Genomic DNA, 17146 nt, shown 5'->3' with positions numbered 1-17146 from the left:
GCCTGCTCGGCAACCCGGGGCAGCTCCAACCCCTGCAGATCCTTAGGATTATTTTGAAGCAGAGATTTTGTTTGGACTGGTTTAGATATGGCAGACACTGACACGAGGAGTCAGATCTGTGGGAGGTGTCATTTTGGCTAAAGCAGCCTCTAAACTGCACCAGTAATTCATCATCATCCAAGGGCATGTAGAGATAGGACAAGGGGTACGGGTTTTAAACTGACAGAGGGGACATTTAGGTTAGATATTAGGAAACAGTTCTTTACTATGAGGTTGGCACTGGCACAGGGTGCCCAGAGAAGCTGTGGCTGCCCCATCCCTGGCAGTGTTCAAGGCCAGGCTGGACACAGGGGCTTGGAGCAAGCTGCTCTAGTGGAAGGTGTCCATGCCCGTGGCAGGGGGTTGGAGCTGGATGAGCTTTAAGGTCCCTTCCAACACAAACCATCCTGTAATATGTAACAAATAGGTTCATTGATGGGTTTTAAAACGTCTAGCACGTCTTGTCTGCTTTGCAACCCTCATGGCTCTTTAAAGGTATTCAGTGATTTTGGAGAGCACAGATGAATTAGTGCCTGATGGGTGTTATGTAGCTTGTACTGGGGTAGAGCTACACAACCCTTGCTGTGTACTGGAGCCCTGGGGTGCCTGGCCAAGCTGGACAGCCATTCTCCACCAAGGTAGGCATGCCTGGGGGCCATTCCCAGAGTTACACATTTTGTCACAACTGCCAGCCAGCTGGGTTTACTCAGAGAGCACTGGGGCTTCTGGAGCTGCTGTTCTCCAGGCACTATGAGCATCACCCAGAGGTCTGCAGGCAAACCTGTGCAGGCAGCTGGACACAGCAAAGTGGATATCTGGGGCTGTGCTTTGGGACACTTGGCTTTGTCATGCTCCATTGCCAGAAATCTGGTAGCCTGGAGATAGTTTCCTACACATGGGATTAGCTGCCAGTGCTGGTGGGTAAAACCAGCCCTGTTATAGGGGCAGGTTCTGGAATGGACAGAGGAGAGGGCTGTGGATATGAATGTCGTTCCTCCATGTGTTGCTCCAATCTCTACCTGTGCTGGAGCTGATGAGGTTGGAAATGGGAGGGTTTGGGAAAGCTGGTTCAAGTGGAAAAACTGAGGCATAGTTCATTCTGGAGCATTGGGAGGGATCAGGGCCAAGCTAGTGCCTGGCTGCAAGAATATAGTGAAAGGAGGCATCTGGGGGGGGACTGGAAGGTAAAAATGAATCCTTTGGTGTCATGATGTCCTGCGCCCAAGGGTGTACAGGAGGGTGATGGTGCTGTGCCGTATCCTGCCTCCTAACCTGTAGGCAGCAGCCCCTCAAATCCACTCTCCTTCCCCACCCCAGCGCATCACAAGTGCTGCAGGAGACCCTGTGCTGGCCTTGGGGACACCCATAGGGAAAGGCTCCTGCTTGACCTCTGCTTAGGGGCTGCAAACTCAGAGAAAACTGAGCCTTAAAAACCTGGCCCCATTGTGCAGCACCAACCATCCTGCCCTCTGCTCTGCAGCCTCCCCTCCAGCCTGCTTCATGCAGGAGAGCCCTTGCAGCCCAAGAAGCGTCTCTGGGGGCTCTTTTCACTGGAACGGGACACCTTTGGGTTTAGGAAAGGAGCAGCTTGCCCAAGCAGAAGTGGTTCTCTCCCGCGAACCGCTGTCCAGAAAGCCCCATCTAGTGGCACGTCTTGTGATGAATTGATGCGGTGCTGTTGGGAATAAAAATGGCAAAGTCGCTTCACCCCTCTGGGTCCCGCCGGTACACGGTGCCACGGGATGTGCTTGTTTTATGTAGCTGGGTTTGGGCTTGCTAACCTGAGCAAGGCTTGAGGCACAGGATGGGTGCCAGCCCTCTTAGCGGGTGTTCTGACCTTGTGTGACCTTGAGATCCACCACAGCTCTTGTCCACAGCCTTCCTGCCTGCGGAAGAGGCCGGTGCTGGGCTGCCCCATGGGATGCTGTGTGGTTGGACCCGGTGCCATTGGCAGAGCCCTGGCAGAAGGGGCCATTGGGGCAGGATTGTGGGTGCTGGTGGTGCAGAAATGCACAATCCAGGGTGTCTCATCTTAGAGCTGATGTGAATGTTACAGAGAGGAGAGAGCAGGTGGCTGGAGTCAGTCACGGGGCTCTGCAGGCACAGAAGCACCTTCCCTGGTTCAGGAGAAGGTGGAACTCAGGATGCAGAATCAGCTCCAGATTTATAATTCTTTTTTTCCTGGTGGCCTGATTGAACATCTGCCAATGTAAAGCTTGGCTGGGACTCAGTTTGGCTTCTCTGAGGTGAGAAATAAACTTCATTGCATTAGGGTGCGCTTCTGCATCTCACTTTGGTTGAACTAGTCCTGAAACTAAACAAGTAGGCTTGTAAAGTGCTGGGGGAGCCATTGCAAAGGAAAACAAAACAGCCTGAGTCACCTGAGATAGGGAGTAGAGAGGGAAGTCCTGGGAGTGCAGTAAGCCCAACAGTGCTTTCTCAGAATACTTTATTATTCTTGCGTGGATTGACTGGGAGCATCCTAGAGCATCCAAGCACAGACAACATACCCCAGGCTGGCTGGAGGCAGTAGTGCTGGTGGAGCTGTGCTCAGCACTGCTTGTACCAGACCAGCTCCAAGGCCAAGCCTGATGCTCATCAATCAAGTTAATTGTGCTGTGCCAGCATTCCCAGAGAAGATGCAATCTGTTTGCTAGTAAGGCTTGAGGTTTCAGGCAGGCAGCAGGCAGCAGTCACTGTGTTCTCAGAGGAGCTGAAGGCTTTGAAGGACAGTATATTTGAGCTTGGGCCTTGCTTACAGCTCATCATTTCATCCCAAAGAGGTGGTTTGAGCAGTGTGAACATCAGTAGCAATATTCCAGTATGTTTGCTGCAAGCCTGATACTTGCAGTCAATAACCCCAAGTATCTGGCCTTTCTGTGCTGCAGGCAGCACTAGAGCTGTGTGTACGCTAGCACAAACACTAATTCAGGCTGCATACAAACCCACTGCATTGTTGCCTCTTTTCCCCCTTTCCTTCCCCCCTCATTACTAGTTACTACTGTCCTGCACAGGACCATATGGAAATGTGCCCTCCCATCCAGCATTCTGGCAACCTGAATTTAGTTCTCAGCCCTAAATTTCAAGGTGTATCTATCTTGGACTAGTCTAACCTCCATGGTTTCCCCCAGTTCCCCCACTCTCCCAGGAGAAGCAGGTCTGCTACACGTTGTCCAGCTTTATGCCTTTCCAGCAGTGTTGGTCACTACTAGTTCTGTGTAACAGCAGCTTGAAGGTTTCGGTGCTTCCAGGGGGTTGGGGATAATTTGGTAGAGAAGCAAGACTGTGCTCCACAGCAGAAACAGCAGCACTGAGGCAATGCTGAGCCATTGCTGGGGAACCCCTTGGCAAGGCTCTGGCTGCAGGGGGGAGTGGGGACATCCAGCACTGGGTATCACTACCTGCATTTGTGCATGTTAAAGATCAGCTTCAAAGGCACAGATTCCATATAAGGGCTCGCCAGGGTAATCCTTAGTCTAAAAGGGAGAAAGACTGCATCTAGAAACAATACCTTCAAACAATTTTAAATGGGCACAAAAACCAGAAACACAAGCAGAAGGGCACTGCTGAAGCAGAAACAGCCTCTGAAAAACAGCAGCAGCAAAGATAACAAGTACTAAATATTTACATTGAGAAGGAAAGTGTGTATTATACCAGAATTTCTGTAGGCAGAAAGAAGGGAAAGCAAAGAAAACCAGAACTGCGCTTGTGTGGGTACGCAGAACAGTGCTGGAAGAGGCAGGTGAAGGAGACAGTGAAATACTCATGCAAGAACATTTAGAAATCAGTTTGAGACTGAGCAATTATTGCATGCTCAATTAACTGCATGATACTTAGGAACAAAACAACAGCTTTAGGTGTATTCTTCTGTTAACTGAACTTGGATCTATTTGAGCTTTTAAAATCTGAGCTTCCTGGATTCGTAGTGTCAATTGAGGGATGACTTGTAAAATCTACAGACAGCAGTTACCAACTAGAATGTCCAAGACTTCCCTAGCACAGGACACCAGGCCAACTGTTTATATCTGCTCAAATCTATTTTAGTACAACTGCTTGTGACTGCTTGGCTTGCTGACTACTGTTTTAAGCATGTAAGTAAAAACTGCAGTATCCAAACACAGTTGTTTATCACGTGTGTACAGCTGGCACCGAAAGTACACTTTAGGGTGGGTTTTTCTTTAAAGAAGAGGTCTTGGGGGGACATGAGTGTAAGTCAAATTATTCAGTCTTTAATTTTCTGGGGTTTGACAAACATTTATTAATGCAAGTCTCAGCAACAAAATGCTTTATTTCAGTATTTTCAATCAGAAGGAATGTTGCAGCTCTACACCACAAAGCCTGTATGATACACGCTTCTTTATTACCTCTGCATACTGCTTTGTGTACCAAACATCCTCAGAAGCAACCTCTACAGGTGGTTCCACCATCTCCACTTCTGAGACATGGCCCAAAACAACTGTTAGCCTGCTTCACTCCCCTCTAAATTATTCCATTTATAAAGCACAAATAACAAAATATACTCTTGCTTCTAAGAGCTTTGCTTATCTGCAGAAAAATAGAACTGCTTAAGAGAGAGCTAGTTAATTTATGGAAGGGTCCAAGCGCACACTTGCACATTACGGATCTCCCAACACGTTTGGGAGGAGGAATTCACAATAGGATCCAACTAAAAACAAGCCAGGTAGTGTCTGAGGAAAGGAGATTCATCCTATCCAAAATACTGAATGCCTGCTCACCCTTCTCCCTAGAGGAGGATGAGGATAGGGCTGTAGCTCTTAGTACTCTTTAGTACTGGGACACATTAAAATGAGCTTTCCAAACACTGCAAAATTTCAGGAAAAAAAAAAAAAAAAAGGCCTTTCCCCCCAAAAAACCCATAGTGAAAACAGCACTACAGAGCTTGAATATCCACAGCACAAACCCAAAACCAAGGAGAGTCATTTGATCTACAGTGCTTGTGTTAATGTATTCAGACTTTAGTGCATTCTTTTTAGAACTAAGCTCAGAAACTATATTCCATTTTTCGTTTTATTAAAAAACTAAACTGTATGAGGCAAAGAAATATCTGATCAAACACACAACAGTGAAAACATGGCACTGACAAGGCATTTAACCCAACCGTTATCACAGACTGACTCAGGATTCTTATTGCTTTCAGTCAAGTATACATCATTTCTGCCATATGAGACATCTTCTTGGGAATATATAAGTAATATTCCATGTATCCTGAGAGATCTTCAATAGTCACGTCATCCACAAAGGCTCGAGCTTGCTCAGAACAAGATCTAGGAGAACTTGATGAGGCTGTCCCACAAGGGGGTCTATTCTGAAGAGACTGGGTGTGGACTCCTAGGACTGCCTTCTCGCACTCCGACAGGACACTCCGTAAGCCAGAGAAGGAGTATACTTCCATGGTTCGCCACTGTTGGCACTGACATTTCTTGTCCGTACAAGGGCACTGCCTGCCATTGCTAAGCATGGATAAGGACTGGAAATCTGAGGTCTGGCTAGAATGCAAGCTAGTCTCAAAGGATGAGGAGAGAGTAGGACAATTCTCTCTTGACTTCTCCAAAGGCTCTTCAGAGGTGAAAGCTTCCAAAGGTTCAGTTTTGTCATCACTGGTGTCAAAGTGAGAATCGTGCCTGTCCTTTGTACTGTGTTCTGCTGGGACAAAAACGTCTGAGCTGATGCCACCCTTTGACATATCTGCCTGGGTTTTGTGTTTCAGCTGGTTGCTGGCTTTCATATTGCAATAAGTGAACTTGGGAGGATGTAGGACGGGAGACTTGGAGCGCCTGCGACGTGGGGCTCTGGCTGATCCTCTGGAAGGCTTTCTCACACACCTGCAGAGTGATAACAGGTGAGCAAGCTGGTAACTCCAGACTCTACACCATAGCTCAATAAGCTCTAAACTGTGGCTAAAAGCATTTTAGAATATGTTGGGTTCTTTCTTCCTTTTCTGCTTAGAAACTCAGGTGACTGGTCACTCAATCACTGACAGGAACAGTGGAGAAGGCTGAAGAAATCTGGGCTCCTACAAAGAGCCCTTATTTAAAGGTACTCCCCCAAATCTTCTCTGCTAACCAAATGATACTCTGTCATCCCAGCTGAACTGTAGTGCAGAACCTGGATACCTGGTGGAGCTGCTGGCAGACTCCTGAATATCCAGGTACTTCAATACAGAAATAAAATAACCCAAGAAAAAGGTGAGAGGGTGTTGCAAAGGTGTAAGGCTTCTGAGGAAATCAGTGGGCAAGAAAGTTTTAAGTACCCTAAGAGTTAATATTGGTTTTAAAGTCTTTGTTGAAATCATTTTAAAAAACACCATATCAAACAGTTTGGTGAAGTTTTCTAATAAAGGAGAGAAGAGATATGTTGAAGCAACTAATTAACAACATGCACTGGAAACAGTATTCAGGTGTTAAATGTCTCAAACCAGAACCATGAGCACGGCGCAGTGAATGGTATTTTACCCATGCCACACTTCCTTTGAGCAGACAGTCTGCTGCTTGGCTCCATCCACAGCTGCTCTTGCTGTTCTCAGCATCGTCCCGTCACCAACAGACAGAGCTGCAATGCATCTGAATAGAAAGGGGAATGCCACTTTATAGTAATGCCTGAACATGATGCTTTGGAGGTCTAAATTCAGCCTATTTGCTTTAGATGCTTCACTAAGAAGTTTGAAGTTTGGAGCCTTAGCTTCCCCTATAGTGAGTGGCTAGAAACAGGATATCAGAGATTTATCTAACCACTTTAACTATACTGACCTCAGTGAAGTGTCTAAAGATAGGTGAGATAAAATAACAGCAGGCCAAAACACCCAGAGGCTGATGTCATGCCCTATTTGTACCAAAATGATACATTAAAGGAATGTAAACTTAGGTTCCAAATGTTCTTGTCAGACAATAGTTGTTAAAGATAGATTCCTACTCATCTAAAATGCAAAGTTGGGAACCCATAGCAGCAGCCTGAGGAGTTGTCAGTGGAGAAATGGATGAGGTACAACAGACAGAACAGATTACTAGTTTATTTCTCATTAAATTTCCCAGATAAATATGCACAGGAGGACCAAACATAAATGCCTCAGCATGTGAATCTGCATTATGATGCTGTATGTGTGATTTGGAACATGGGATGGGAAACCATAAGAAATGACCTGAAATTCTAGCAGAAGAGCCCAAGTACTCTGCCCAAAGTTGATCTTAAGGGATTAGTTGCAAGACTTGAGCTGGTCGAAACACATGTCTGCAAAACAAGATCTTCTTAAGCTTAAGAAGATGTCATCAGGAATCAACCAGAATTCCGTACAGGCTGTCGCTGGTAGTACGTCAAAAGTGGTATGCTTAATAAGTACTTCCTTGTTAGAGCACAGCTATTTTTTTCTGACATTTAACAGAAGACCTCCTGAAGTAGAGGAAATGAGTAGCAAAGCAAAATATATTTTAACATGCAGAGGAAGTAATGAGTTCGCAGTATTGATGGCCATGGGGATGAAATCACAAGGCAACATTAATTACTGATACAAAGCTTTCTCTTTGTGAATTCCCAAAAGACTTCTAGTGAACTATCTCACAAAATGTTAGACTGCATAATTTTATTAACTCCTACTTTTAAAGAACATTCTTTTACTCCATACAATTGGTATACCTGGTGTGTCATAGAATAAGTTTTTAGTATAATAAAGTCTGCAGATGTTTCACTCTACAAAATCCCCTGAAATCAGAAATTATCAGTGCTCATATTTAACCTGATGATTTACAGTGGGAGTGAGCTGCCCTGCACACTGTGAAGCGCTGGTGTGTCCTGTGGACGCTTTCCAACCAGATCTTCACCCACTATAGCAGCTGAAGCTACCAGCAGCCAAACAACTTCTATATCACTATGGCTACCACAACAGTTAAAGAGTGTGTTTGCTGCTTTGGGCAAGTCATTTTAGGCAGTCACTGTGTAACTTCAGTTGGCTATCATGCTAAAATTAGCCAGTAATAAAGTACTGATTTGCCTGTTAGTTGCAATGACTGCGTTTCATCAGAAGCGATGCAGTTGTTTCCTCTTGCAGAGTATGGAACCCTCTGTCAAATGGTATTTGTTTTGAGATGCAAAATAACAGAAGCCAAATACAAAAGACACTGACACATGACACGGTGCTTTCTGTCACTCACCCTGCTGCATCCACTCTCAGCTTTTTGAAAGCTGTTTGCAGACTCTCTTCCTCTTCATCTTTAGCTTCCGAGTCCATGGGTGAGTGCTCAGCGTGCAGCCAGCCGTGCCATACAGAACACACTGAAACACAGGAACCGGGGGTGGACGGCGAGGTCCGGACACACACGGTCTGTCCAGCACCGAAGTGACGCGGGTGGAGGCAACCTCCCTACCAGCCCGGTACGTCCCACCGCGAGCTCCAGCTCCGCGCTCCTTAGAACCCAGCACGTCCCCGGGACAGCTGCATCGAACAAGGGGCCAGCGCCACACCCGACACGGGCCCCCGCCACACCCGCAGGCCCCTGCCTACCGGACGGTCCCGAAGCCTCCGCTGGCCCCGCAGCCTCCCGCCACCCACGCCCCGTCAAGGCTCCGCCAGCTCCCCGGGGCCCCGCCGCCTCTCACCCCGCCATGCGGCCACTCTCATCAGACGGGGGGCACCAGGACCCCGCGGCGCCACTCACCGCCGCCTCCCGCTCGGGGTCGGAGGTGGGGCGCGGAGCACAACAGGAAGTGAGGTCACCGCCCGCGGATATACGCATGCGCGCTACCACCCACCTCCCGCCACAATTCGGGTCCCTCGGCCGCTCTCGCTTCCGGCGCCGGCGGAGCGCGGCCGGGCCCGGCCTTCGCGCGGGCGCGGTGAGTTCGGGCGCCGCGGCGGGGCCTGCAGCGGGTCCCTGCGCGCTGCCCCGCGGACGGGGCCGGTGGGGCTCTTGTGGCTGTTGTGTCCCCGCGGCGGGACCGTGCCCCGCGGGTGTCCGGAGCTGCCGGCGGTGCCCTCGCGGTGGGTGAGGAGGAGAGCTCCGGGGCTTCCCCGGCCTGGTGCGGGGGTTGTGCTGAGTCACCCCCGCCTCGACAGGGCCTCGCTCTGCGCTGAGGCCTCGGTGTCCATTTGGCTCCGTTTCGGGGTTGTGGGGCAGGAGGTGGGCCGGGGGTCACCGGGTGCGGGCCCCAGGTACCGGGGTGTGAGAGCCTGTGAGGAGTCGGTTGGGAGGGGAACCGCTGCTGCTCCCTTCCCATTGCCCGGGTGCTGCTCTGGGGCTGGCGGCCCGGTTCGGGGCTGCCCCGGAGCTGCCGGTCCCTGGCCTTGCCTGCCTTTAACCTAATGGCAGCACTTGTGCTTTGCGACTTCATGAGCGGTGCTGAGTGTCTTGTAGCGCGCCGGGCTAGTGGATGTGTATTGCGGGGAAGAGCTGGACATAGCGTGGGAAGATGTGTGTTTTCCTAGGATATGAAGAGCAGAAGGCTCGATGTGTTTTTTGACACAACATTAAACTTTGGTTACTGTGTCAGTGATGAAGGGCAGCATAAAATATATAGTTTAAAACTGTAGTATGGTTTGAATAATGTACAGTGGTTTGCAGGTTGAAAAAGGCGATCCTGCCCCTGTGCTCTGCTCTTGTGAGACCTCACTTGGGGTACTGTGTGCAGTTCTGGTGTCCTCAACAGAAAAAGGACATGGAACTGTTGGAACAAGTCCAGAGGAGGCCACGAGGATGATCAGGGGACTGGAGCACCTCTTGTATTAAGACAGGCTGAGAAAGTTGGGGCTGTTCAGCCTGGAGAAGAGAAGGCTGCGTGGAGACCTCAGAGCAGCCTTCCAGTATCTGAAGGGGGCCTATAGGGATGCTGGGGAGGGACTGTTCACTAGGGACTGTAGTGGTAGGACAAGGGGTAATGGGTTCAAACTTAAACAGGGGAAGTTTAGATTGGATATAAGGAAGAAATTCTTTCCTGTGAGGGTGGTGAGACACAGGAATGGGTTGCCCAGGGAAGTTGTGAATGCTCCATCCCTGGCGGTGTTCAAGGCCAGGTGGGACAGGGTCTTGGGTAGCGTGGTTTAGTGGGAGCTGTCCCTGCCCATGGTTTGGGCTAGGATTTGAAAGCTTTTTTCTCTTCTTGCTGAGGTTATCAAATACAGGGGTTCGGTGTTAAAAAAGCTGTAGGCTGATTTATTTTTTGTAATTTTCTTTTGGGGTGAAGGGGGAATCTTATTGAAGTAAGATTTCATGTTTCACCCAAGCACTAGTATCTAATTAAGAGTACATGAAGTAATAACTTGCTCAGATGAGCATCATGTTGTCAATCTGTGTGTTGGCTTCCTCCTCTCATGTTTACTTGCTGTCTGACTCATTGGACAGCGTGTTCCTTGACGTTGTTATGATACATTAGCCTTCGGCGTGTCTCATAATAGCTGTCTGCAATACGAGGTGTCCAGATGAAATCACAGCTGAACAACAGTGGAGAGAGCTGCCACCTCCAGCTGGAATGAGGCTGTGAGGGAGCAGAGATGATCACTCAGTAGCTGCATAAATAACTGAGCTGCAGAGGTTCAAGTTTCTCTTCACAGACACCTTCTCATGCTATAGAAAAGCTGGTGCTTTGTTGCTAAAAGCAGTACTAATGTAGGCGTTGCTGTATTAGTGAGTAGAGTTAGTGCTCTATGCAAGTGTGCTGTTACAAGAGCTGTTATAGTTTCCTGGGTTTGGATAGTTACTTTTGTAAAGGATTCTTAGAGCATCAAGCAAATACAGAATCACAGCAGAGATCCCTGGAGACTCAACCCCCTTGCTCAAGGAGGGGCACCCCAAGCCGTTTGCTGTGGACCATGTCCAGCTAGCTTTTGTGTATCTCCAAGGAGGGAGACTCCATAGCCTCCCTAGGCTGGTACCCATGCTCAGTCACCCTCACAGCAAAGCCTTTCCTTATGCTCAGCCAGCAGCACCTCCTGCGTTCTAGTATGTGCCCAGGCACTCTGGTCCTGTCGCTGGGCACCACTGAGAAAAGCTGGGCTCTCGTCCTTTTTGTATCTACTCCTATGGTATTTATAAATATATGTTGGTGAGATCCCTCCTGAGCCCTTTTTTGGCTTAACAGTCCCATCTCTCTCAGCCTTTCCTCGCAGGAGAGATGTTCCAGTTCCTTCATCACCTTAGTGGCTGTTCACTGGATTCTTTCTGGCATGTCAGTAGCCAGTCCCTGTAGCAGGGAGCCCAGCTCTGGCTGCAGCACTCCAGCTGAACAGAGGGAAGGATCAGCTCCCTTGACTTCAGGATACCGTTAGTCCCTTTGCCACAAAGACACATTGCTGGGTCGTGTCCACCCTGATGTGTGCGACGAACCCAAGGGCCTTTTCTGCAAAGCTGTACTGGCACATGGGTTTGTTCCTCTGCAGGAACAGGGCTTTTCACTCCCCCCTCATTGAAGTTCATGAGGTTCCTGTTGGCCCCTTTTTCCAGCCTGTCATTGTCCCTTAGCCACCCATCCCAGTTTGGTGTCACCAGCAAACTTGTTGAAGGAACACTGCCACATCATCCAGATCTTTAATGAAGATGATGAACAGCACTGGGCCCTGTACCTTGGGGTACCCTGCTAGTTACTGACCTCCAACTAGACTTTGTGTCAATGATTGCCACCCTTTGGGCCCAGTTGTTGTGCCTCTCTTTCAGCCCATGCCACTGACTAATCATGCAGTGATGGATTATCATCACCTTCTCTGTTGAGGGTCTTGTGGGAGACGCAAAAGCGTTACTGAAGTCCAGGTAGAAAACATCCACTGCTCTCCCCTTGTCTACCAAACCGATCTCATTGTAGAATGTTCTCAAGTGTGACAACCTTGCAATTTAATAATAAAGAATGAGGAGGTGATCTTGTCACAACCCAGATAGTGTGGCCAGGAGGCTCTTGCAGTAATGGCACTGACCCAAAATGGCCCTGTTTTTCCAGAAGTAGTCAAGTCAAAAGCAGGTTAATTGGCCAGGTAAACTTCAAACAGTTAGTTTGGAGTAACTGAGACTTGCTTTTGTCAGTGGTTTCTGCTCAGCAAAAACAAAGGAAGCAAACCTTTACCAGGTCTTTTTTTCAGCTGAAGCGTGGCTGGTGTAGCATGTGCATGTGATTGCAGAAGTGTAAGGCAATGAGGAGCATCAAATTAGAAAGATTTGGGATTGCTTTGTAGCTAGGTTAACTGATGGGCAGGGTAGATTAAAAGGAAAATACATCAGGCAGTTTTTATCAGTTCCTTTTTTTTATGTAAAACAGGCTCACTCTTTGCTGTTTGTGCTCTAATTGGCATTTGTATTTGTTCAGGAGCTGATACCAGAGAATTTTATTATTTGCAATCACAGTGCCATGTTCTGATAGGATTATGTAACTTGCTGGGATCTAGACATAAGATCAAAAGATTTTGTTTAATTTTTATCTCATTTTAAGGAAAATCTGTTGGTTTGAGGTTTTTTTATACGTGTCCCAAAGCTGGAAATAGCAGTAGTAAGAACTTGACTGTTTCTAACAGTGGTGTTCCTTCTGCCTTTCACCTCTTCTGGAATTATTTTGGTGGCACTGTAAGATGAATGGAAGAGTCTGGACTGTAACAGATGGGCAAGCCACCATCTTCGTGACACCAGTTTTTACTGTAGATTGCTAATTCACCTATGCACTTGTACAAGAGACTCTTCTCTTTTTGGGTATCATCAACTTGTTCTGAGTCAACTTTCAGAAATGTTCAGCTAGAATGACCTCAGCCTTATGTGCTCAGCGTGCTATTTTGAGTTTATTTTCATGTATTGTGGTGCTGCTGGGCAACTAGTGTTTTTAACAGTGCATTGGTTCTTATTTTCATGTGCTTTTTTTTTTATGCTTGTAGCAGTACATGGTAACTCTGACACCTTCTGGCCATCCCAATAATGAAAACGGAAGCTAAGGATGGAGAAGAGGAAAGTCTGCAGACAGCATTCAAAAAGCTGAGAGTTGACACGGCTGGGTAAGTAGCACCACAGGGAGGTACAGAGAGTATTACAAATGGACTCAAAGGGAACATTTTTTGCTGTTAGATGTGAAGAAATGAGGTAATTGCAAAGGTTTAGGCCTTAAAACTTTTATTCTAGTTAAGCTGAAATAAATTCACTAGCTATAGCCTGCCCTTCTCAAGGAACTGTAATTTATTTGGTCCCTGTTAGCTCCCAACAGGCTTGAAACAAACCTTATGATTGTCAGCAACTGACAGCATGCTTGAAATGAATTTTGGCATGAGTCTGGCTGCCAGAGGTTGTGTCTGTAGAACTAGAACTCTATTGCTGAACTTACCATATTGTAATGGCTCTGAAAGCCTGTCATGAGAATAAACTCCCATCTTTTCCCAGGAGAGGCATGTTCTTTCCATGTCGGAAAAGGAGAGTGTAAGTCATTCAGTGCATGATTCCCACACAAACTGTTTTCATTGCTGCCACTTACAGATTTCCTATTTATAACAAAAATCACTAAATGGGAAAGAATACTTTTTATGTTGTCACTTTTTGTGGGAGATCCAGCTTACCCTTCCTGTCCCAAGTAACAGAACACAAGCAGCATGTGTTTTCTCTTGACAATGACCATTTTTATCTCAAATTAAAAACCAAAAGGCTGCTATGTAATGTGTTTTTTGCTGACGGATGTGCACCATTACACATTACCTGTACAGTCTTGTGTTTCAGTAAGCTGTTGTCAGTAGTACAGTTATGCCAGTAACTGAAAGTGTAGGTGAGGTAGTATGTAAATATTGAGGTAGTATGTAAATATCAAGGTAGTAGCTAGAATTACCATAGAGCTTACACTGTGGGTAGATGGGCTTCTAAAGCTATCTTTCATTTAAGTAATTAAACTCATTAGAAATAATAACCACACAAATGCCTCTCATTTCTTCATTATCTCTAGTCTCACTCCTCAGGTCAGGCATACTTTGGAGTTTTTACTGTTGACCTTCAGTTTTCTGCTCTGTGTTCACTGTCCTTTAAATGAAAAATAGCTGATGTTTGACCCATAGTTTGGACTCTTAAATATCAGTTAACCCTGTCCTAGATCAGAGAGTAGGGTCTAATTTTCACTTTTCAGGGAATTCACCCTGCTTATAAACTAATTTCATAGACTCATAGAATAGTTAGGGTTGAAAAGGACCTTAGTTCCAACCCCCCTGCCATGGGGTAGGGACACCTTGCACTAAACCATGTCACCCAAGAATTTAACACAGGATATTGAAAATAACTTCCTTGTGAATTCCAGTGCAATATGTAGAGTTGCAACTTGGAAAAAAATTGTCCTTGGGATTATTACAGCTTCTGGAAAATGGGAGTTTGGGATGAATTTATAGCACCAGAAAAATTAGTAAATCTTCTAAGGTCCCCGGCTTGAATAGAAGTTGAAGATCTGACACAAAATCTGTTGCTTAAGTGATTGAAGCATGAAGTTTTAGCTTGTTTTTTTAGACAGAGACTTATGTGTTCCTCAGTTACACAAAGTCTTTTTATGTCCAAAGAACATTTATTTTTAGGAAAGAATGGCTTATTTGTCTCTGGAAAAAGAGACGTGTCTCTTCAGTGATGGTGGTTTTCCCCTCCCCTCTCCAGGGAAACTGAAACTGAGCCATTGTGTGTGCTTCGTCATTGACGTGTGGAGTTGGGATTTGCAGACTAGTTGCTGAATGGCATCATGTTTGGTGAAAGAGTCTGTTATACAAACTTTTGAGATAGGAATGTGTAAACACTTCTTCTGATTTTGGTCATCTTTGTGGGCAGGTCTTTTAAGACCTATTGTAAATGATTGGAGCAGTCTTTTCTGGGAAAGAAGTTTCGTATTTGTTTCACATTCATAGTGCTGACCAGTCTAGGCTGTTAACTTTTCACTCTGTCTTTCACAGATCTACTGCTTCTCTCTCTGTGGGTGAAGGGACAAGTCCAAGAGCACTAGTTAGAACAGTAGCAGATGAAACCAAACCTAAGAGTGTGTGCACTTCTAAGGAAACCTGGCATGGGTAAGAGAAGCTTGGGAATATCAGACTACTTCAGATGATACTGCATTGAAGGAGAATTTTAAATAGGCAAGGTTTCTAGTAACTACACTCCTAAACAGGGCACTAAAGTTTTCTTTATTAAAGGACTATTTAAAATACTCTCCACCACCTTTTTATGTTCATATTTGACGACTGTTCTTACTTACAAGTGTGTGAAGTGAAAGGAAATGCTGTTTACCTATAGGTTGCTAAACGTTACAGATCTGTCTTAATATAAGTGTGAACTGCTGTTTTTTAATCAGCAATGCATCTCTTTCAGTCATTGTCATTGCAGAAGCTGTCACTGCTTTGGAAACTAGATTAAAATAAAGAATTGGTTTCTGAGGTGTCTACGTGGAACTTCTTGCTCATCTCCTACTGAAACAAAATGACCCTTTGCCCTTGATTCATTAGTTTTGTGCTGTCTTCTCATGCTTTGTCCTTCCCTAATAAGTTATTTTGTTATGTCTCACATGCTTTACTCATTTTCTAACCTTAAAACCATGCACTTTGGGTTTCATTTCTTAGGTGTTCTTTTTATATTTTATACAGCTGCTTGGCTGGAATAAAGTCAAATTCCAAGATAGCAGAATACCCAAAGCAAATACTCTGAACTTAAAGCTCATGCAAGCAATATAAATGCAGTAGAGGTTTTGCCCAGCATTGCTCATAATCCAGCATTGAGTCTTTTAGTGACTCTTCACTCTCTTCTGTATCTTTCCCTGGCAGGTCTATGAAGAAGCCTTCGAGAGGAGTTGTGAGAACCCAGCGTCGCAGGCGTTCCAAGTCTCCAATTCTTCATCCCCCCAAGTTTATCCATTGCAGCACAAAGTCACATTCCACATGCAACCAGCTAGTGCATAAGAGCCAAAATGATGTCCAGGACAACAGCAGTGGCTGTGGGATGCCAGTCCCAAAGGAAGCTTGTCCACATGAACGATGCAGTGTTACTCCTGATGTTGGCCATAAGGGAGCTAATGCTGAGTCTTTGGAAGCTTCTGCTATGCAGTCAGTGTCAAAGAATAGACAGGAGAACTCTCCAGCTTCTCTAGAATCTAAAGCAAGCCTAAAGACTACGGAGCTTTCTGACTTTCAGTCTATGTCCAAGCTGAACACGAACAAGCCATGTACGTGTGCAGATAAAGCCTGTCAGTGTAAACGATGGCAAGATATGGAAGTGTACAAATTCTCTGGCTTGCAGAACACCCTCCCTTTGGCACCTGATAGAAGAACAGTTTCTGAGGATCACTCCCAGTCTTTGCCATCAAGAACTCCCTCAAGCTCTCCACGCTCTTGTTCTGAGCAAGCCAGGGCTTTTGTGGATGATGTGACTATTGAAGATCTTTCAGGATACATGGAATATTACTTGTATATCCCAAAGAAAATGTCTCACATGGCAGAAATGATGTACACCTGACAGCAATGAGCACTGTAAGGGGGTGTGGTTTATATCTGCCCTCAGTCACACTCATGTGAGGTGCAACATACTTTCTGCTCACTGTGCTTGCAATAAAACCACTTCTCCGTATCTTAGCTAATGCTCATTATTTAAACTGGGCAAACAGTTGAGCTTAAGCATTATAATTTAAGCTTGTAATAGATAATGAAGTAAGCAGTGAATGTGTTTAGAGTGTACCTGCCTATACTTAAGAGACCTAACACTTACTTTGTTATCGAAATCCTCTGTTTTTGTCTTGTTGGAAGAGAAGAGCCTCTGGATTACTTGATGATGAGAGCTGTTACTGTGAGGGACCTGAATGCAATTGCTGTGACCTCAGGTCGTAACATGCTTGTGGTTTTGGACACTTGTGCCTGATTTTATTTCATGAAGGAGGTTGACAATCCTCTCATCTCCTCAGTACTGTTACCACTCTAGGCAAATTGAAGAGAGACAGTCATCTTTTGGGGTGGAGGCATTGTTATTTCTTTGTGCCTGAAGAGGTTTCATTTCTTATCGGCCAAACAGGCACCCTCTGTCCCTATCTTTGGTAATGTAAATGCAGTCAGATTAGATTAACATAACATTTGCTTGTTAGAATGCCTGAGGAGCAAAGAAACTTGGACAATCTAAGCAAAGTTGTTTAAGAGGTTATTCTGATC

At 46.0% G+C, this 17146-nt stretch overlaps 2 protein-coding genes across 3 annotated transcripts; one reads left to right on the top strand and one right to left on the bottom strand.

The window, feature by feature from the left end:
- Positions 1-4309: 4309 nt before the first annotated feature.
- On the bottom strand, positions 4310-8667 carry LOC133224200 (oxidative stress-responsive serine-rich protein 1-like). The gene is made up of 4 exons (XM_061375529.1): positions 8552-8667; positions 8202-8322; positions 6513-6620; positions 4310-5882 (listed from the first exon to the last, which is right to left on the bottom strand). The coding sequence occupies exons 2-4, from the start codon at positions 8276-8278 to the stop codon at positions 5198-5200; spliced, it is 870 nt and encodes a 289-aa protein (XP_061231513.1). The 5' UTR covers positions 8279-8322; positions 8552-8667; the 3' UTR covers positions 4310-5197.
- Positions 8292-16579, top strand: OSER1 (oxidative stress responsive serine rich 1). Of its 2 annotated transcripts, none has more exons than XM_061375528.1 (4): positions 8292-8421; positions 12890-13006; positions 14915-15028; positions 15776-16579. In XM_061375528.1, the coding sequence occupies exons 2-4, from the start codon at positions 12930-12932 to the stop codon at positions 16461-16463; spliced, it is 879 nt and encodes a 292-aa protein (XP_061231512.1). In that variant the 5' UTR covers positions 8292-8421; positions 12890-12929; the 3' UTR covers positions 16464-16579. The 2 variants fall into 2 exon arrangements, with proteins under 2 accessions (XP_061231512.1, XP_061231511.1); XM_061375527.1 differs by lacking the exon at positions 8292-8421 and adding an exon at positions 9234-9361.
- The last annotated feature ends 567 nt before the right edge of the window (positions 16580-17146 follow it).

This window comes from Neopsephotus bourkii, unplaced genomic scaffold, assembly GCF_033783945.1.
Source record: "Neopsephotus bourkii isolate Nb327-2 ecotype Australia unplaced genomic scaffold, CSIRO-AGI_Nbou_v1 NB_1663, whole genome shotgun sequence".
Taxonomy (NCBI): Eukaryota; Metazoa; Chordata; class Aves; order Psittaciformes; family Psittacidae; genus Neopsephotus; species Neopsephotus bourkii.
The sequence above is the reverse complement of the archived record's forward strand: the minus strand, read 5'-3'. Positions and strand labels throughout refer to the sequence as shown.